This window comes from Prosopis cineraria, unplaced genomic scaffold (genome assembly GCF_029017545.1).
Source record: "Prosopis cineraria cultivar Desert tree isolate PC_DT_omini unplaced genomic scaffold, ASM2901754v1 PC861, whole genome shotgun sequence".
NCBI classification, from domain to species: Eukaryota; Viridiplantae; Streptophyta; class Magnoliopsida; order Fabales; family Fabaceae; genus Prosopis; species Prosopis cineraria.
Genome location: NW_026556186.1, coordinates 1 through 21,332, shown reverse-complemented (window position 1 = coordinate 21,332; position 21,332 = coordinate 1). Strand labels below are relative to the sequence as shown.

Sequence of the window (21,332 nt, the reverse complement as noted above, 5' to 3'; positions counted from 1 at the left end):
CCTCTTCTTTGCTTCATATCCAAGGGTAAAAAGCAGAGAAGTTAGAATAACAAGTTCTCACCATGGAAGTAGTGCTTCACTCAGAACCTTCTCTCTCCCATTCTCATATGATCTTCACCAGCAAAACGCGAAACTTCACTCATGCCTGGGTTCAGCCATTTCAAAAACTCCGTATCAGAGATCGTGATCGGTGGATTGGACGAAAGCTTCGTTTTACAGTACAAGCTACATTGGATTCGGCCATCATCGAACAATTAGGGATTACGGAATTTGATATTCGGAATCCGTCTTTGTCTTCTTCGTATCGCAGTCCGGCATTGCCGAAACCGAATCAAACAGTCTTGGAAGCTCAAGCTAGGGTTTGTACTGGGCCTACACAGACCAGGCCGCTTGGAGAGGATCAGGCTTTTAAGGTTCTAGATACAATTTTAAGATCAGGTCATCATACCATCTACTTAATATATGTCCTTCGTTCCTGTTATTCACGACTATCGAGTGATGGATTACTCTCTAAAATTAAAGCAGCTTGGTTTGTATGCGTGTTTTGATCTCAGCTAGGGGAGAGCTCAAAGATGAAGATAAAGTTTCTGGAGCACAACTTGGGGCATTTTTTGCTGGCATGTCGATCCGTGCAAATGCCTTTCCTGAAGCAACCCAATGGAGTGAAGGAGAAACGCGGGCGATGAAGACGCTCTGGCCGCTTCTGGTTCGAGTGCTCCCATCTGATGTAATATTCATAGCTGATCCTGAAGGATCAATAATGGGGGTCGGAAGTTCTATTGGACCACAATATGTTGGAAATAGCACAAGTGAAATGAGATTGGTTGGTGCTCTCAGGGAAGTATTAGCCGGAGGCCATCTTGGATATGAGGAAGTCCAAGGAGTATTAAGAGAAGTTCTTCCCTTCAAGGATGGAGGAGAATCACCAGGAGTAAGTGATGCATTGCTATCAGCATTTTTAATTGGTCAACGTATGAACAGGGAGACTGACCGTGAACTAAAAGCATATTGTCTTGCATTTGATGATGAAAATGGTATAAGTTTTAGTCTCATTAGTCAACTTGAATTTGACTCTAGTTCAATCATCACATTCCGAATTTTTATCAGCGCATTTCCGATCGTTAATGTTTTCATTTGTTTTCTAGGTCCCACTCCTGTTGCTGATGTCACATCTTTGACACATTATGGTGAACCTTATGATGGAAATACACGATTCTTCAGGAGCACATTATTTGTCTCTGCTGTTAGATCCTGCTATGGAGAATCTTGCTTGCTTCACGGAGTAGAATGGATGCCACCTAAAGTCTGTTTATTCTTTCTTTCTTTCTCTTTTTTGATGAGCTATTGTGTGTTTATTGTCCTCCTTCTTAGGATCTCAAGTTTGTTACTTCTATCACAAAACGAGGTTGTTTGTACAGTCATTCTGTTTTTGACATTTTCTCCTCAGAACTGACTACTGCGTGTGCTGATGCTGAAGAACATTTTGCTATTAAATTTTATAGTTCATATCTAATTATACTTGCCATGTTTCGTATTGAGGATTCTCTTATTTCACGAGTGCACTATCGTTGTTTGTTTTTCAGGGGGGTGTTAATGAAGAGCAAATGCTGAAGTATATGGGGGCTAATACCCACTTATCCCCATTGCAGGCCAAAAAACTTCTTGAGGTCTCTTTGATCCCTACAATATATGTAGCATAATGTTTTTCTCATTATCTTCTTTCAGCCTCTGTATATTATATCTTTGTGCTGGCTTTTTTCCAGGATGAAGAGGTTGGTTTTGCTTATATAAGTCAGCGTGAAGCTCGCCCATCTCTGTAAGTTTATTTGGCCAACTTTATTAATATAACCCTTGTCTGTGCTGTTCATTTGTATGGCGACACTGGTCTTTTCCTCCTGCAAGAAGAATGCATGCACTTCAAGAACTAGTGTCTCTGTGGTTGATTTTTGAAAATGTAGTTTGAAGATTACTTAATCATTATACAATTATTAACTGGTGTGTCTTCTTCATCTAGTGATGAAAGTTTAGATTAGAGTAATGAGTGATCAGTGGCATTAGCTTTATAATGTCAAAAACCTTTATGGGACTATGTTTTGATAGTTTCTTCTCTCATAGTTAAAATTTTGAAGATAATTTTGGATTTTTTTTTTTTTGAGAAGTCCTGTCAGGATTATTCAACTAACTTGAATTGCTATTTTTGCAAAGATTATTGTGGTATGCTTGTCTCCGTGTGTGTGGCCATAAGGATTGTGTTTAAGATGATGGTTGAACACACAAGTCTTTTTTGCAGCTACTCATTAATCGGAATTAGGGAGCACATAAAAAAACGTCCTCCACTTGCAACAACTGAAAAGGTTCAGCAACTTGTAAAGGTGGGATCAGTATTTCTTTTGGCTGTGATGCTGGCAACTTTCTACTTTTTTTTTCTCTGTTGTTCTCTATTGTATAACATTTTCTGCGAGGCTTTCTAGCCATAGCAAACCATCTAATCTCTAGCTGCACCACGCATGTAGAGTTTTGTGGCAAATGATGGCATTTTGAAATTACTTTATTACTGACACATTTCGTGATCGATATAATTTTGTTGAGGGCTATGCATTTTTAGTTTTTGACATTCATATATTGATAAATTCAATATATATAATGGTTTTAGTCCTTTTTTCTTTGGGATGGCTAGAATTCTTGTGTATTTGTAAACAGAGCTAAGACATGAAAGCATTGTAAGGCAAGGTTTTAAATGCATATTATATAACTATAGTTCTTTTGTTGTGGTTTTGCTAGTCAACTTTAGTAATTAGTAACACTTGTCTTTTTTTTTTTCTTTATAAATTTGATCTTTCAATGAAAATTTCCAGAAAAAAGTTACTACAAAATTTCTTATTTTACTCAGGGGCTTATGGTATGAGGTGAAAACATATAGATACATATGGCAATAATCCTGCCACTCAACTCCTGAAATAAAGCTGCCATAAAGGCAGCAAAATCCTTGGGTGTAAAGAAGGGGAACATAGATGTTGGAAACCGACAATAAATGACTTGATCAAACAACTATGAAAACAGAGAAACAAATGCATTATGAAACCTTATTACAATTGCAAAAAATGAGAAACAAAATAAGAAACATCATTAATCTAAAGAGACGATCACCAAAGAAAACACAGGATTTGAGAGGGAATAGCATTCTGATGTTTCCAAAATGCATTTACAATCTCTTCCCTTAAAATTTCTCCTTTGATGCAGTTTTTTGGTGTTGAAATATCTTCTAAATCTGGGACAATACTATTATAGTAAGTTCAATTACCAGTTTCTTCATTGTCAGTTTATTTTGGACAATATATAAATTGTGGAAACTCATTTTAAAAAAATTAAAATTTAGAAACTCTTCTTGATCCATATGACTTTCCTCAATATTCCTTAGCAGCCTTCTTACTCTATTCGGATTGTAGACCATCCTTAATTTTTTTCTCCATTGATGCAGCTTCTTGGGAACTCTGCCTATGTTTATAGCCGGTCCCAAGCCCGGGTAAAGGAGGAGGGTTGTGTTAGGCTATTAACAGCCAATGTAAAAATTTGTTGAATCTATCATGAACATAGACAATAGACGTTATAATGTTAATGCTAGGTCGTTGCCCGTAAGTAACGCGCTGCATGGCTCGAGTACAGTGATAAGTGAGTTAGAGCCGCTGCATCGGCGCCCGGATGTAGTGTTAAATGAGCAAGGGCTACCGCGTCATTCTGGACGCACGCGGCTAAAGAAGTTAGTCCATAAGAGCAAAATTAGATTTGGTACTTGGAATGTTGGGACATTAAATTGTAAATTTGTAGAGGTTGTAGGGGTTATGATTCAAAGGAAAATCAATATCCTTTGCTTGCAAGTAACAAAATGGCGTGGAGAAGAAGCTAAGGATATTCAAGGTTTCAAACTTTGGTATACAGGAAAAGTAAGTGCACGCAATGGAGTAGGCATCATTATAGATAAGGAGTGGAAGAAGAACGTTGTAGAAGTTAGCAGAATTGGAGACAGAATTATTTCTTTAAAAATGATAATTGGACGTGAGACTGTTAATATTGTTAGCGCTTATGCGCCGCAAGTCGGGACAGAAGCCAGTCTTAAGGAATTATTTTGGGAGGATCTGGAGGGGTTGATTCGACACATACCACAGAGTGAAAAGATTTTTATTGGAGGAGACTTTAATGGGCATGTTGGGAGGGAAGCTGGTCAGTATGCGAGGGTGCATGGTGATTTTGGTTTTGGAGAGCTAAACAATGAAGGACAAACTCTTCTTGATTTCTCATTGGCGTATGATTTTAAGATTGCTAACACTTGTTTCAAGAAGAGAGATGAGCATCTCATCACTTACAAAAGTGGAACCTCAAGGTCGCAGATTGATTTTCTTTTGGTTAGGAACATAGATAGAAAACTTTGTAAAAATCGTAAGGTGATCCCCGGAGATGTTGTAACGACACAACATAGGGTCCTAATCCTTGGTGTTACGATGGATGTGCGGACATACACGTAAAGATAAAATTCGAAATGAGCACGTACGTGAAAAAGTGAGGGTGGCACCTATTGAGGAAAAAATGGTAGAAAATCGGTTGAGATGGTTTGGGCATGTACAAAGAAGACCAAGGGAGGCACCAGTGAGAAGAGTGGAACATATAACTTTGAGTCCGATTAAGAAAGGTAGAGGAAGGCCTAAGAGAATACTCTTGGAAGTTGTTGAACGTAATCTCTTAATTAATAATATTTCTAAAAGCTTAATAAATGATAGAGCACAATGGCGTCTTGCAATTCATGTAGCCGACCCCACCTAGTGGGATAAAGGCTTGTTGTTGTTGTTGTTGTTGATGCAGCTTCTTGGGGTCGACATACTTTCTAAATCAAGCACAGTACAAATATATCAAGTTTAGACCCTAGTTTCTTTATTGTCAGCTCATTTTATAGAGAGTATATAAGTTCTGAAAACTTGGTTTCTAATAATTAACATTAGAAAATAAAAATGAGGAGCAATGGGTTGATCAAGATAAAATATTTTGACTCTGAATTCTGACAGTAGGAACTGAATTGAATAAACCAAAGGGGTATAAAACATGGCTTGTTTTTCCTTCTTTCTGAAAAATATCACCATTTGTTTATATGTTTGTTGGTTTTCAATAGGCTCGTGGCAGGGATGCGATTGTTGCTGGGTTTTATCATGAGGGTTATGAAGAGCCATTGTTAATGCTCATGAAAAGAAGGGGTGTTCATTCTGGTTTGGTGGTGAAGGTTGGGATTTCACCTTTAATATATCATGAATTGAGCATTTCTATATAGCGTTTTTATGAATAAACTGTGTTGAAGTATATAAACAATTTGATTCTCCTCTTACTCAAAATGATTAAATCATTTTAATATATCAAAAAACCTTACAAAAGAAGCTACTTCACATATACTGTGGATATTCAAATTGCAGGGTGAGGAAGGTGCCCTCTCAATGACAACAAGGTTGAGGTCAGTTAGCACAACTAAAGGACTTCCTGTGAACTATTGTTCAGGGTTCCGCTCGCTGAACATTTCATCTACATCTGAACTTGGTGGTCTGTGTTTAGTTTTTTTTTTTTTGGGCCGAATCGTTTAGTTGTCATGTTTATTTTAAGGCATGAAATACTAATTGATTAGAATGCCTGTTTGTGTGTGTGTATATATATATATATATATTTTTGGTTTTCTAAATGTTTAACTTGATGATAAATTTTTACTATTCAGAATACTATTTGGCTTAATGGTACTTTTGGTCCACTCTTTATAGTGGACTGATGTAAAACATTGATATTTCTTATTGCAGGAGTCTCGCGTCAAGGTTTTACTCTTGAGGTCAAGGCCCAAGACTATGGTTTTCAACCAACAGATACTCCGAGAACTGATAGATCGGTAGAGTTCTTGATGTTAAACTTTTTATATTAAGTATGTTTGAGGGTAGTGTACTTTATTAAAATAGCTTAAGCTATTTGATTAAATACGTCTTAAGCTTTATATATTATTAATCGATCTTCTATCTTCTAGATGTGAGACTTTTGATTTTTTATCTCTAATATTCCCTCCCTCAATTGTTTTTATTCATTTTTTTCTTCTTCTTGTTTAGGCTTGTACTTTTTTTTTTAATCTTAGAGGCCTTATATCTATTCCTTCTTCTCCTCCTATCTTTCTTTTTGATCTCTCTCTTTCTTTTCCCCATCTTTCACTCTCTCTCTCTCTATATATATATATTGAATGGCTCATGGTACCATGTTAAATTTTTTATATTAAATATGCTTAAAGATAATCTACTTCACTAAAATAACTTAAGCCATTTGGTTAGACACATCCTAAACTTTATATATTTTTGTGATTATTGTCTCTCTTCCATTCTATGTTATGCTTTCATCTGGTGTTTACTAGAAGTTACCCGTATTTCATTTTCCCTAGCATCTAAATTGTTCCAATTTTATGGAATGACCCCAGGGAGACTTCATTTTCCATGGCAGTGTGTTTAAAATTTTGCTTTGCTTGCCAATTTTTTTCTTTTGTTACCTTTCCTGGTCTCCAGATCATCCAACTGCATTTGGTTGTTTATTTGTTGACTGAACTTGTTATATGCTTCTCAGTGCTCTAACTTGTCTCCTACCCCTGTCTGCATAAATATGGGAGTGTTACTAGTCGTGACTTGTGAGAAGTTGCGTGAAATTGAACTAAAAAAATGTTACATGGATAAACAGATGGTTTCCATTTCTGAGCGATAATATAGTTCCGCGAGGTATGTCCAGTGAGCTTTCTCTCCACAATCAGCAAGTATAATTTTTGAAAATTGCAATGTACTTATTTTATTGCATAACTTGCGTATCACCATGCTAGTAACAACCTTAAACCCCTTGCGCATTCCTGCATTATTATTATTATTTTTTTAAGAATATATGAAATAGCCCAAATGGTTGAGTCTTTTGACATAATTTGAACTTAGCCTTTTGTGATACTTAGACTGATTTTTTTTTTTTTTGGTTGCCTGTTTCCTAATTGCTAGAATAAGTGCTGAAGCCTATGACTTCTAATCGCTTCTGAAAATTTAGGTCTCGAAGAACATTGAATTGGGTTTAGCAGCTCTTGGTGGAGAAAAGGGTCCAGCATATGATCGAATTGTCTTAAACGCTGGTATGGTGGACCACTTGCTTGGAGTTGATGGTGCTGAAGACATATCCGTGGCCCTAGATAGAGCAAGAGAGGCCATTGACAGTGGTAATGCTCTTAAACGGCTCTTAAACTATATTAAGATTTCCCACAAAGTGGATTAACCTAGCCCCGGGTGGTAGAGGTACATGTCATTTACAATGCTCTTGATACGGTGATCATGGTTGGAAGAGGAAGCAAAATTATCAGATGGATAAACCTTAATCCAAAATATGGACGAAGGAAAGGAAGCATTAAAAGGGAAGGGGAAGTGAGAGATACAAAGACTCAGTTCTTTAACACGTTATTCTGGTACTTCACGTTACCCTTTGTACAGATATACCTCATGACAAGGAATCACGAGTGGTTTTGAGCCTTAATGAACTGCCAGGTAGCATTGTCATTAAGTATTCAAAACGTCATACAGTCTTTTTTTTCTTTCTTTCTTTCTTTCTTTGGTGATAACTTCATACAGTCAATTTTGGATATTCTCGTGTTAGATGGTTCTTCGTGAAAAGACTAAAGATTTGTAATTTCTTCCTGGATTTGCTCATACACATCGAAGCTTTGTTTTGATTATATGGGGATTGGATTTTTTTAATCTCCGCTCACATTTTACTTGTAGGCCTGTTTGGTTGGAGGTATTGGGAGGTTGGTATTGAGAAAGCCCATTTTGGCATGTTTCGTATGAGTCCATGAGCAATCATTGCAACTATTTAATCCCACGAATGGAATTATGCAAACATGATCTATTTTGACTAACATAGTTCAACTAATTAGAAGAATAAACAAAGTTTAATTTCTGATTTAGTTCATTGAGAAGAGATTGTGTTCATTTATTAGATTTGGGGTCATCACCCTCACATCTTGTATTTTGTGTTTTTTTTTTCTGGCTTCAAACTGGTATGAATCCACTAACGCTAACAAAGTGATGTAGATGATTGATGTTGCAAGATTTTTTGGAGTAAGATGATATACAAGTAAAATAAATTTATCATAATACCATGCAAAACTATTTATCAGGATAACAGATGAAATTGATTCTCGTATAGGCAATTTTGATTTAGCGCACACAACGATCCTCCGCTGTCCCATACATGAGCATCGATTTTACCTATAGTATCCTGGTTTTTTTTTTTTTACATAAAAAGATCAATATATAAATATATAATGTATAAGTAAATAAAAAGTTTGTAAGGATGAAGTCGGCACTGATAAAGTATTAAAAAGGACATTAAGTGGCTGATTATCAAAGAGAAAAAAGAAGAGAGAAGACGTTAAGTGGCCATCAATATTTTTTAACAGAAACTGATACTTCTCCGAAACCATTGACGAGAGAAATAATGTCTCCCTTGAGCAGATCATGGAAGAATCTTGATAAATAGTCTTCACTGTGAAGTATTTTGGTAATTTTTTTTAATTGTTAATAGCGTGTTACTCAAAAGACCTGTTTGCAAGGTATTGGGAATTTGTGACTATTGAATCTTCTTTACTAGATGTATGGTGTTGTGTGCGCGTGTTTTTCCCCCCTATTCTATCATTCATAATTCTCAATGTGTATAATTATTATTACCAATGGCAGCTTCACAGGTGCGTTAGAAATACCTTAAATATATTTATTTAATACAACTACTTATTATATAATTCAAATTCAATATCACAGGTTAAACTAATTCAATTCTCTCAATTAGTTGAATCAAGCACTCATGGATGATGTATGTTATTACTATGTATGTATATTTCTATGACTTAGTTATTTTCTACCTTAAATATATTTATTTAATACAACTACTTATTATATAATTCAAATTCAATATCACAGGTTAAACTAATTCAATTCTCTCGATTAGTTGAATCAAGCACTCATGGATGATGTATGTTATTACTATGTATGTATATTTCTATGACTTAGTTATTTTAAATAATGTGTGTGTGTATGAATGTCTTTGGAGGATAAAAATGGGAAATGACACTTTTAAGACCTAAAAAAAAATATCATATTTTAAAATTCTAAAATCGCAAAATGTCAATCAAGAAATTTAATTTTTCACTGACATTTAAAAAATGCCAATTGAGAAAAATACCCCCATACACATTCAACCTAGAAATTCTAGAAATTAAGTTGAAAGTTCTGAGGATATAAGTTGAAATAATTTCCAGCTAATTATTTGTCATATTCATTGTCTAATTTTGAAAATTGCAGATGCTAAGTTGAAAGAAAATAATGTATTCACATTGAAAATTCTAGAAGAATAAAGATAAAAAATTTCATTAATTGAAAATAATTTTGATTGAAAGTTTTTTAAAAAATCAACTTCTGCGTGAATATAAACATTTTTGCTTATTGACTTATTTAAAAAGCAGTAAAGTAATAATGAATGAAATTCTTAATTGACGTTTTAAAATTTAAGAGTTGTAAGATATCATTATCCTATATTTAGTTCCTAAATGTTATTTTTCAAAAAAGAAAACAGGAAAGACAAATTTCATTTTCTAATTTGTTTCTATTTTGTCCCCCGTGGGTCATCTACTCATCACTTTACTTTTCGTTCGGTATAAGAGAAAATGACATAATTTACACATAATAAAAAAACTTAATTATTTAGTTATATATATTTAATATATTTTTATTTAATTAAATTTAAGCGCAGAGATTTTAAAGTATTAATAATAAAATAAATGTTATATCAAAATTTTTGTAATTTAATTAAAAATACACATAATTACTCTTTTTAGTAAAAAATATAAAATATTTTTTAGAGGTTAAAAATTAAAAAATATAAAATATTTTTAATTTTTTAAAATGTAATCATTTTTTTTAAGTATCTTTTTTGAATATATTAATTTTTATTTTTTTATAATAAAATATTTTATTAAATAAATATAAATATAAATTATAAAATTAATTAAAAATAAATAATTATTTTATTAAAATATTAGATTTAATTAAAATGTTTTATGTAGTTGAAGAAGAAACAGTTTGTATATAAGGATTTTTCTTTACCTGATCAGTTTCCTTCTCTTCATCCTGCCAGAGGCACAAACAAAAATTGTTCTCTTCATCTTCACGAGTCACGACTTGAGCGGGGAAGGTTAAAACTTAAAAAGGAGAAAAGCTGAGCGGCAGTTGGTTTGTGGCTTTGTGCAGAGAGGAAAAGCTGATAAACAAATAGGAGCCACTCCTCTAATAGAGAAAGTGACATAAATATTTGTCGAGCAGCGAGGCCATGGCTCTTTTATCTCTCAGGAGACTTTTGGCCACATTTCTTGCTCCAGCATTATCCCCTTCCATTTTGATATAGAGACTCCAATAATCCACTCAAATCATTCAGTGGTTCTGCTTCTGCCAAATTTTGTACACTTACTGCCACTCCCAAATAAAAACACGTTCTTTTTTCTCAATTATACAAATAGAAAAAGGTCTCTCTCCCGTCAGACACGCATAACAACGCTCTACACTACTGCGTTGGGTTTCTTGCTGGACATTACAAGCGACTCTAAGCGAACCTCGCAGGTAACATTTTGCTGTGAGAAAGCTATGAAGCAAACCTTTTGCCTTTTCCTTGAACTGGGTTTGTATTTTGTTCTCTTAAACTTGAAGGGTTCGTTCAGGATTCTGGTTTGGAGTGGCTGAACTCTGTTATGGGTTGACTTTCATTTTCTTGGGCGCGTATCATTGTGTACTGGATATTCTAGTTTCTGTGATTATGTAATTATGTCATCGAAGTCATGTACCGTCGTTCTGTTATAGGTTCAATCTGAAAAGTGAAATTTTGACGAGTTCAGTCTGTTCTATAATATTAACGTGTAAAGGGCTACCTTCTCCGTGTTTATTTGTAGAGTATATCTGAACTAATGGGATTTATTTCTATAACCTATGGGATTCTGACGAGTCTTGTATGGAAGGTACGGGGACTATATGGGACTTGACTTTAGGGATTCGATCGAGTCTTGAATGAAATTTGGATTCTCTAAGGTGGCTTTTGTGGTACAACTCTCCCAGAAGTTCTTATCCATGGCAGGGGAGCACGTATACCTATATAGGTAGCGGATACAATACTAACATGTATGCAACAACGTGATAAATTCTAAGATGTCTAATATGCTACCTCCGGGCCAATTTATATTTTAACTGCAAGCTGTTTTTTTCATAAATAGGAGTTAGTATATATGAAGTATTGTGTCGTGTCTAATTTGAAAGTCCTACATGTTTTGAATAAAGACACACTACGTTTTTTATCTTGGTAAAAAAGGCCTTGCACTACCTGTCATGAGTTCATCCTCGTTCTTTCTTCCTCTCATGAGCTAATGAGATGTACAAGTTAGAGGACATGGGGAAATGTAATGACTTGGTTGCAAATATGGGGCTTGAGTCCCATGTTTAAATTATAAGACTTTGATGTGAACTTGTATAAACCTTGTTTTATCCAACTTCATGAGCCAGCGTTTTGAGCTCTCAAATAATCATATAATTTCTATGTTATTGTTAATTTGTTACAGTTATGTTTGTTCCACTAAATTGAATGTACTATTCGTTTTCAGACATAGCAAACTCTTATCTTTGATGATGCTGTGATTTGAAAAGAGAATAAATTCAATAAAAGTCCAATCATGAAACTCTGCATCTTGCATTCCCATGTTTACTTCACCAATTAGCTTGAGTTCTGTCACTAAGCATGTTCCTGAATTATAACATTTTACATGTTAAAAAAATATATTTTATCTGAGGGCTCTTTTCTTCTTTACCTTTCTTCCCGATGAGCTTTAAATCAATCAGGTTGGCAGCGGGCTTTATTTGTAGCCAATTTTTTTGGCTTCTTATCTAGTGACATCTGCAAGAAGTCTTCTACTCCACCATGCCTCCAAGACCCTTAGACTATGAGTCTATTAATGAAAATGTGAAGAGAGCTCAATATGCTGTTAGAGGTGAATTATATCTTCGAGCTCTGAGCTTCAGAAAGAAGGGAAGAAGGTTTAGAGTATATCATATTCTTGAGCAAACTTAAGCTTTGGATAAAATGATCTTAATGGATATAAACTCCTCTTATTTTAAATATTTTGGCAGATTATATTCACTAATGTTGGCAACCCTCAGGCTCTAGGACAGAGACCTCTGACCTTCCCTCGTCAGGTCCACTGTTTATACCATATTTTCTTCCTTCAATTGCTATCTTGTAGTTTTCTTGGTATCAAGAACTAAACGTACTTCTTATTTAATTATATAGTTAGAGTGTCAGACTTTGGTACTTGTTACTTATGCTGAACCAGAGTAATTCTGCTGTTGCAGGTTGTTGCTCTGTGCCAGGCTCCATTTTTACTAGATGATCCCAATGTTGGATTGCTGTTCCCCGCAGATGCAATTACAAGAGCTAAACATTATCTATCAATGACCTCGGGAGGTCTAGGTATTGTTTTCTTAAGTACTTTTCAATATTTTATGCCTAACTGTATATTCAAAATAGCATGTTAGAGTTTTATACAATCTGTTTATCTTTGAAATTCTTGCATGGAAATCTTCATTTCTTTATGAAGTTATTAATTTTTCAATTACAAACAACCCATGTGAAAAAATTCTGTGATATTCAGATAACTGGCATTTTTCAACTTCTTAAAAAAATGTAAAATCCTCATAAGTTAAAAAGCAATTTTCCAAATAATGATCCTGGAGCCAATGTGAACATTGTGTGCTGAACACAGATTCTATAATTTTCTTCAATGTATTTTTATTTCTAGTAAGAATTCTGGATTTATTGACCCACTGCTGCAGTATGATCCTAGAACTAATGTAGCATTTATATCTATTATCCAATTTTTCCTGTGAAGTTTCCTTCATTTTCCTTGCCCAAGGATCATAAATCAATTTTCAGCTCAAATGAAAAAGAAATTGATTCAGAAATTAGGTTGCACTAGCAGAATATAGGGGAATTTCATAGTTAAGCAAGCTCTTGCCTGCAAATTAAAGGCTTAATTACCAATACCATTGAGTTTCTCTCAATTTTTCTTAATAGGTTCATGTGTTAGGAATTTTGTTTTTGACACAAACCTCCACTAAAAAACTGTAGAACTTATTGTATATTCTAGGTGCTTACAGTGACTCCCGAGGCCTTCCAGGAGTAAGGAAGGAAGTGGCAGAGTTCATTCAAAGGCGTGATGGTTATCCTAGGTAATTATCCTCCGTGCTAGCTCCATTTTTTTGGCTTCATACTTTTTAGGGGTTCTCAAGTCTAGTTTGCTATTTGTTAGGTAATGGATTAATTACTTCTTGCTTAATTGACAGCGATCCAGAGCTTATATATCTCACTGACGGTGCCAGCAAAGGTGTGATGCAGATCCTAAATACTATCATCCGAGGTCAATCAGATGGGGTAATGCATATAGTCTATTTCTTAGCATGTCTCTTTTGATGTTTCCTGTATTCACAGTGCCATTTCAAGCTATCTTCCGACACTTTCTTTTCCCAGGTTTTGGTTCCTGTCCCACAATACCCACTATACTCAGCAACAATTGCTCTCTTTGGTGGTTCTCTTGTTCCCTACTACCTTGAAGAGACAGCAAATTGGGGTCTTGATATTAATGAACTTCGTCAGGCAGTTTCACAGGCTCGCTATAAAGGAATAACTGTATGTGTTTCACAGACTTGTTGATATGAAGGCCATGAACCTTCTCATAGTGAATTCATTTGTTTCCCAATCCAGTTTTCTTGTTCTTCTTGAAATGACAACCCGAAATGACTGGGCTGGTTGTTTCATCACCAGAGAAGGCAGGGGAAAAGACACTAAACAAAATGGTTCATTTATGAATTACCTCTTCAAGTGCAATTCTAAAATGTTTCTACTGTTTCTTGTGACTTTTCAGTCACCAAATCACTTCATGATGATCCAGTCTACTGGATTCAAAGATTCAACATTAAATTCAAGTGCTTCTGATTTATCAAAATCTCCTCTTATCCTTTTATGTAATTCCTTATCATACTAATTAAATATAAAAACTGAAATTTGATCAGGTAAGGGCAATGGTGATCATAAACCCTGGAAACCCAACTGGTCAATGCGTTAATGAAGCTAATCTAAGAGAGATTTTGCAATTTTGTTACCAAGAAAATCTAGTCTTGCTTGGAGATGAGGTTTACCAGCAGAATATATATCAGGATGAACGACCTTCATCAGTTCTAAAAAGGTATACATTGTCATGCTAATCTCATGTTTTGCCTCTGATGTTAAATTGAGCAAATACTAAATATTCATTTGACACAAGTAGGTTTTGATGGATATGGGGCCACCTATGAGCAGGAACTCCAGCTTGTCTCTTTTCATTCTGTGTCCAAAGGATATTGGGGTGAATGCGGACAGCGGGGTGGATATTTTGAAATGACCAATATTCCTCCAGAGGTTTGTCTTTTAATAACTCTTTTTATACTTTGCAACTTCGCTATCTGTAAAACTTAGAATGAATTGGCCCATAAGACAAGGCCTTAAGTTCAAACTCATATGGTCAACCCACAGCCCTAAAATGACTAGTCTAGCATAATGAAATGGCTTGTACAGCCTGGTTTTCTAAAAGCTCAGAGCGTTTAAGAGCCAGGATAGCCCTATTTGACTCTTTAGTGACTTTCCATCTTTAATGTAAGATTTACCTTCAGTTTACAATGTATCTACACTGCTGATACTTTTTCCTTGATTCTTCCTTTTTGTTTTTCTGCAGACAGTGGATGAGATTTATAAAGTTGCATCCGTGTCACTCAGTCCAAATGTTCCAGCACAGATATTTGTGAGTCGGAGCTGCATGTTTAACGTTATGATATTTCTTTATGAATTCAGTATTTGTTCGCATTATAACTAGCATTTATCTCCCTTCCATTCCTTTCCTTCAATTTCCACCTTGCATTGCAGATGGGATTGATGGTCAACCCGCCCAAACCCGGTGACATCTCTTATGAACAATTTGTTAGGGAAGGGTAAGTTATGCTTAAACTAAGCTGCTAGATGTTGATATTTTTGTCATGTTGACTCATTTTCTCTTTCAATATATATGAACATGGGAAGCAGATTGCCACTTGCCCAAAGTCTTAAGACATTTACATAATGGCCTCTTTAAGCTATGAACTGACCATTATTATAAAAATATGCAGCAAGGGAATACTTGATTCACTGAGGAGAAGAGCAAGGTTAATGACTGATGGATTCAACAGCTGCAGAAATGTTGTTTGTAATTTCACAGAAGGTATGGACTGTACACAAATGAATGTATAAAAATATGGACTGTACACAAATGAATGTATACTTCCAGAAACTTTTTTTGGCCTGGTAAGCTAATACGTAGATGAATACCTTTGTGTTCAGGTGCCATGTATTCATTCCCTCAAATTAGATTGCCACCTAGGGCAATAGAGGCTGCAAAACAAGCTGGAAAGGTTCCAGATGTATTCTACTGTCTCAAGCTTCTGGAAGCCACTGGCATATCCACAGTTCCTGGTTCGGGATTCGGGCAGAAAGAAGGGTACAGATTTTTCTATATTTTACCTCTATTTTTCCTCTAATAAAGATGTTGATAAAACCAACCATAAAGCTTTACTTAAAGTTCAAACTTTTGAGTTGAGATAAAATGCTTCTTAACATTACAAAGTGGTCTAGATAGTAATCCCTACCACTATTTTCAACACCATGTAAGCTTAGCTTGTGTTTATTCACATCTCTCGTGTACCTACTTGTCTTCTAAAGTGAAAATGTGATTTAACTGTCAGTTATGAAATCGGCACAGAATTAGTCCTCCGCGGTCACACTCCTTCCAATTTTATTTATAAGGCAAAGAGAGGAGATTTTTTTTAATTCTATTTGTAATTTATATCATTAAATTTTTATTGCAAATTTTCTCCTTTACCCTCCATTAAATGATAACAAGAGAAGGTGCACTACTAAAGCATGTATATTTAATGAGTTGTAAGGTTTTCTTTGATTCTGATAAAACATATTAAAAGTAACTTATAAATAAGATCAGAAGGGTATATAATAAAATCTCCTACTATAAAGTCTGTAGATTTAGTGACAAATTACATGTTTCTAAAACAAGCCTTATGAATAAAGAAGAGAGATTCCACTGTTGCCCTGTTTCTTATAAAAGCTATTTAACTCATGATAGGGTCTTCCATTTGAGGACAACAATTTTACCAGCAGAGGAAGAGATGCCTGGCATTATGTCAAGCTTCAAGAAGTTCAATGATGAGTTCATGGAGCAGTATGAAGACCATAGAGGTTATTCAAGGATGTAATCAAGCATATCATTGTGAAAATTTGTATTAAATCTCTCACTAAATCTTTTGTGACAGTAAGCTTTTCTTTTCATACACTTGTAAAACTTAACCTCCTCTACACTACATGAGGCAACCTTTATCTGTTGGCAATGATTCTCTTACTACTTCATCATCTTTATCATCCGTCAACTGTGTATTTTGTTTCAAGCGAGTCTGGCCTCTAGCAGAGTTTTTAAATGGTGTGGCAAAAATATATACTCCATCCGGTCCCTCTATCTATCATAGGGCACTTTCTAGAAAGGTTTTTTGATCCTTAATATAAGATACAGAGAGAATAATTTATTATCATTTTTCAATGTTATCTCTATTGTAAATTGAATTTTATGACTTATCATATAATGTGTATCTCTGTTCTTATTTTTAAAAGGGTAAAGTTGGAAAATTTTCATTTTAAAACATATTAAATGAGTTAGTTGTTATATTTTGATTCCCCTAAAGTAATTAAAAGCATCTTCTAATTTTAATAGAGATTGAATGAAGTTTTAAGCGTGAAAGTTCTCATTCTTAAATTCAGTTGATAGGAAGGGATTGGACCGTTGTGTAAATTGGCTAGTGATCCAAATCTATGAGATGATAGATGAGTTCATGGTGTCCATGGACCAACTCCAAAGTGCGAGACCATATTATATTTAGACTTGTATAGCAAGCTTAGGCTTCAGCATTTCTTATTCCATTTTTAAATGACTCATTTTCATGCGTAGATTGAATCAATTATACATAAACGTTAAGCATATTTAATGTTTATCTTAATAAAAAGTACACTAGACTTGTTAATGTTATACCCAAGGCTCCAAACTCATCTCCATGCTACAAAATTAATGGAAGTTAATGACAAAAAAAAAAGTATATTTAAATATGCAAATGACAATAAATTCCTGCAAAATATATAATTTTTCAAATCTCAAGACCTTTATGGTATTAATGTCTTTTATGAAATGACTATAATGTCCTCAAGTATAAATTAATAACTACTTTAATTTAAGTAATGATCACTTTTATTTATGAAATATCTAAAATAGGATATCAAATGACAAGTTTTGTTCTGCATATTTTTAAGAAAAAATTACATCTAGATCTCACAGAAAAAATTTATTATCAAAAGATTTTATGAAACTTACAAAATATTTTCAAGTCTCAAATTTTATACACGTACAACTTGGGTAAGGGCATTTACAATTAGACAACGGGCATTTACAACTTGCTATTATAATTTGTCATTTTCTTTTGCAAGTTATAAATGTCTATTGTCTATTATAAATGTCTATTGTCTAATTATAAATGTCCTTGCCTAAATTGTAAATACACAGGATTTGAGATTTAAAAATATTTTGTGAATTTCATGAGAACTTTTGATAATAAATTCTCTATAAGACCTAGATATGATTTTCTCATTTTTTTAATCACTAAAGTTCAAATGTTATAAATATCAGTAACTATTTTAATTTAAATAATTATTTTTTTTAATAATAATTGAAATGGAATAAATAATTACAACCTCCCCTCTGCAAATTTTTTAATCATTAAAATCTAATTATTGTAAATATCAACAACTATTGTATTTTAAGTAACAACTAATTTTCTTCTCACAGAGACAAAAACGAGGTAGCAAATAACAAGTCCTATTCTATAATATTTTAATCATTAATCCATTTATTTTTAATTTTAAATTAGGGTCATTATAATCATTTCATGAAAGATATTAGTCAAAAAATTCGAAAGGATTTGAGATAAATTAACATATTTTGTGAAAATTTATTATTATTTATATATTTCATGAGATTTTTCTGTCACTTTCTCAAATTTAAATCTTAATAAATTGTAGCGTCGAAAATTACGGCCTGAAATAGATTGAATACAGTTAAAACAGGATTGTACAGGTCATGATTTTTAGGACAGATATTCCTTCCTTCTAGATACTGTATCTGCTCTGTGCTCTGGTCATGGAATACGTCATTTGGCGTGAAGGACGACACATTGAAGAACTGCTTTTTCCGGTCATCACAGCTAATGGCATGGAGAAGAGTCTTTCCATTTTTTTCCTTCATTTTTTTTATTTTTTCAATTCTTATCAGTTAAATTATTTTATTAAATAATTTTTTAAATAATAAAATTAATGAATAGTAAAGATGAAAAAAATAAATGAAAAAAAATAAAAGAAACAGAAGTGAAGAGATTCCGAATTTGAATGGAACCAATATATCCAGTGGGGTAAAAAAATTTGGATAAAAAATTGGGGAGAAAGTACTGAGCATTTAAAATTGAGAAAATCATTGCAAAGTTTCTTGTAAGGTTCTAGTTACTAGAAAGATCCCAGAAAATGAATAAATTACACTCAAATCACAATTTAGGATCATTAAATACCATTTATTTCTATGCAGATCAAATAATTCTTATCTTTCTTCACAGGATCAATAGATTTAAATATAATTAAAATTTGTTGTGAGAAGAAACCATCACTCAAATATATATATATATATATATATAAGTTGGTGAAGAAGGAATTAATTGTTTTTAAAATAAAAATGAAATTTATTTTTTAATAGAAATTTATTCACTAGATTACAACATTTTTCTATAATCATTTAGTTAATATTTTGAAGTTGTTAATGAAAAAATTAATTGTTGTTAAAATAAAAATAAAATTTTTTTAATGAAAACTTGTTCACCGAATTAAACACTTGTTTCTCTTTATCATCAAGTTAAATTTTTAAAAATTCTAATGAGAGAATTAATTGTCATTAAAAGAAAAACACATAACTTGATTTTTTTTAAATCAAAATCTGTTGTTAAGAGAGTTTATGTATATAGGAGGGATTAATTTATTTTTATATAAAATTTTAATTATATTTAGATTCCTTGCTCTTGCAAGCACTATCAAAATATTTGGCCATGCAGATGCGGAGTAATGAATGTCGCTTAGTGGTCTTGTTATGACATTCCCAATTATTTATTTATTAATAAATTTTTATGTATATCTCATCAAAAAATTTATAAATTTTGTTAAAAAATATAAAATATTTTTAATCGAGTCTTACTCTTAATAAAATAGTTATCTACTTTCTAACTAACTCTATCTTTTATATTACCTGTATAAATATTTTAAAATAAATATAAAGTTATTATCAATAGGGACACTTTAAAAAAAAATAATGATTATACCTCAAAAGACTAAAAATATCTTACATTTTTAAACATCTAACTCATTAAAAAATGTCTTTAATAGAGGGAATATATAATTACTAAAATATCATTATTTTATTTTAAAATAAATAGTCAAGCCATCCACCACCTGTCGCTGGTCCGAACAGTCCCCAACATCATCCGACCGGCCATTATAGCTCCGGCATTGGCAGTGGATGGGTTGATTTTTAAAGAAATCAGCAGAGAATAAAATATTTTGGTATTTATGCATGAAATTTAATAATAAATAAAATTTGAAACTTAAGGATAATTTATAAATTTCATGAAACTTTATGTAAATAGAAATTCAGAATCATCTGCGGGGAGTTTGTAGTGATTTTCTTTTAAAAAAAAAATTGAAAGTGGGCATGGATTTGAGTTTCAAGAATTATCAATATAAATTTTTAAAATGTTTTTAAAACTCGTTGTTGCATATTTTAGAATCTGAAAAGCTGTTTATGTATCGTATTGATCATTCCTCACTTTTTTTTTTTTTACCCATTTCATATGTTAACACAATTTTTTCCTACATTAATAATCACATTATATCTAATTGACCAACAAATAGGTCAACTGGACAACCAAACGCTAAGGGATTGAAGAAAGATTCCAACCATGTGAAAAACAACATTTATAGGATAAATCCTGGATTATAAAAAAAAAAAATAATGCTTTGTAGTTGGTAGGCTTCCATCACTTTAAATTAAAGTTGAACAACTGGATTGGAATAAATTGAAAAGTAGTGGAAGTCTGAAAGTAAAAGAATTTTAAATATGTTTTGCCTGTAAAACATTGGAGATGCTGTTGAGTTTACAAGAATATCCCAACTCAAGATTAAAAAAAAAAAAAATACAAGTCTGCAATTACATCCTTGAAGCAAGAATCTCATCATAGATGGAAGTAAAATATACAACAACATCAATATATGCTTTGAAATGTGAGATCATAATTACAAAGAAAATGACACTAATGTTGTGATATTAACTATTACGTATTATGACCAATTAAAATCAATATGAGGAGTAAAAATTATCATTATTTAAACAAGTGCATGGTTGGAGGTTTGAAATCAACTCTATATATGTAATAATTAATTAAAAATATTACTTTCGATGAGAGAGATAATCTTTGTTATTGACAAAATCTACTCCTTATGCTTCCTTAAACAAATTATTAAGAGCTATGCCAAAAAACACATGGCATTAAGTTTGTAAAAAAAAAAAAACGTGGGATTATCAATAAACTTATATTTGGAAATCAAGGCGGTAGTATTTAATTAATTATTGTCCCTTTAATTTACTCTTTTTTTTAACGTGAGCTACATAATGTGCTCTATAACTTCAGGGAGCAGGGGAAAGGTTCACTTTTATTTGATTAATTAATAAATTTAATTTTAGATTATAATTTTTATTATTGGCCAAGCCTGCTTCTTATAAATAAAAAAAGAGAAAGAAATTTGTCACCATGTGAGTAAAACAATTCGAACATGTGTGCTAATTAAAGCTCAAATTCTTTAGCGTGATTTTGAAGGAAGCTCAATGTAGTTGCAAAGAATAAACTTGTATATTTTGTTTAGTATAATTATAATTTTTAACCAAACTTTACCTCTTAATAAAATAGTTACCTACGTTTAAATTAACTCTATCTTTTTATATTTATCTCTAT

General features: G+C 32.8%; 2 protein-coding genes across 3 annotated transcripts; both read left to right on the top strand.

The window, feature by feature from the left end:
- Nucleotides 1-12: 12 nt before the first annotated feature.
- On the top strand, nucleotides 13-8,080 carry LOC129298612 (uncharacterized). 2 transcript variants are annotated; one of them, XR_008590393.1, is made up of 11 exons: nucleotides 13-438; nucleotides 555-1,034; nucleotides 1,146-1,303; nucleotides 1,584-1,667; nucleotides 1,764-1,816; nucleotides 2,291-2,372; nucleotides 5,159-5,266; nucleotides 5,454-5,577; nucleotides 5,826-5,911; nucleotides 7,084-7,571; nucleotides 7,806-8,080. XR_008590393.1 is itself a non-coding variant. In XM_054937039.1 (10 exons), the coding sequence occupies exons 1-10, from the start codon at nucleotides 63-65 to the stop codon at nucleotides 7,303-7,305; spliced, it is 1,773 nt and encodes a 590-aa protein (XP_054793014.1). In that variant the 5' UTR covers nucleotides 13-62; the 3' UTR covers nucleotides 7,306-7,779. The 2 variants fall into 2 exon arrangements, 1 of the variants encoding a protein (XP_054793014.1); XM_054937039.1 differs by lacking the exon at nucleotides 7,806-8,080 and having other exon boundaries at nucleotides 7,084-7,779.
- A 2,644-nt stretch (nucleotides 8,081-10,724) lies between these two features.
- LOC129298615 (glutamate--glyoxylate aminotransferase 2-like) lies at nucleotides 10,725-16,610 on the top strand. The gene is given in 17 exon segments (XM_054937041.1): nucleotides 10,725-11,224; nucleotides 11,958-12,121; nucleotides 12,124-12,152; nucleotides 12,246-12,311; nucleotides 12,468-12,585; nucleotides 13,262-13,343; nucleotides 13,458-13,545; nucleotides 13,642-13,800; nucleotides 14,184-14,337; nucleotides 14,340-14,356; nucleotides 14,438-14,465; nucleotides 14,468-14,568; nucleotides 14,882-14,947; nucleotides 15,070-15,134; nucleotides 15,309-15,400; nucleotides 15,520-15,676; nucleotides 16,316-16,610. Coding segments are annotated over 16 exon segments (1,437 nt in total). The 5' UTR covers nucleotides 10,725-11,224; nucleotides 11,958-12,036; the 3' UTR covers nucleotides 16,446-16,610.
- The last annotated feature ends 4,722 nt before the right edge of the window (nucleotides 16,611-21,332 follow it).

Bases quoted from the DNA above. Each gene is read 5' to 3' on its own strand.
- LOC129298612 (XM_054937039.1), top strand. From the start codon at position 63: ATGGAAGTAGTGCTTCACTCAGAACCTTCTCTCTCCCATTCTCATATG. The intron at 1,035-1,145 runs GTATAAGTTTTA...TTTGTTTTCTAG, and splicing joins TGCATTTGATGATGAAAATG to GTCCCACTCCTGTTGCTGAT. The intron at 5,912-7,083 runs GTAGAGTTCTTG...CTGAAAATTTAG, and splicing joins CTCCGAGAACTGATAGATCG to GTCTCGAAGAACATTGAATT.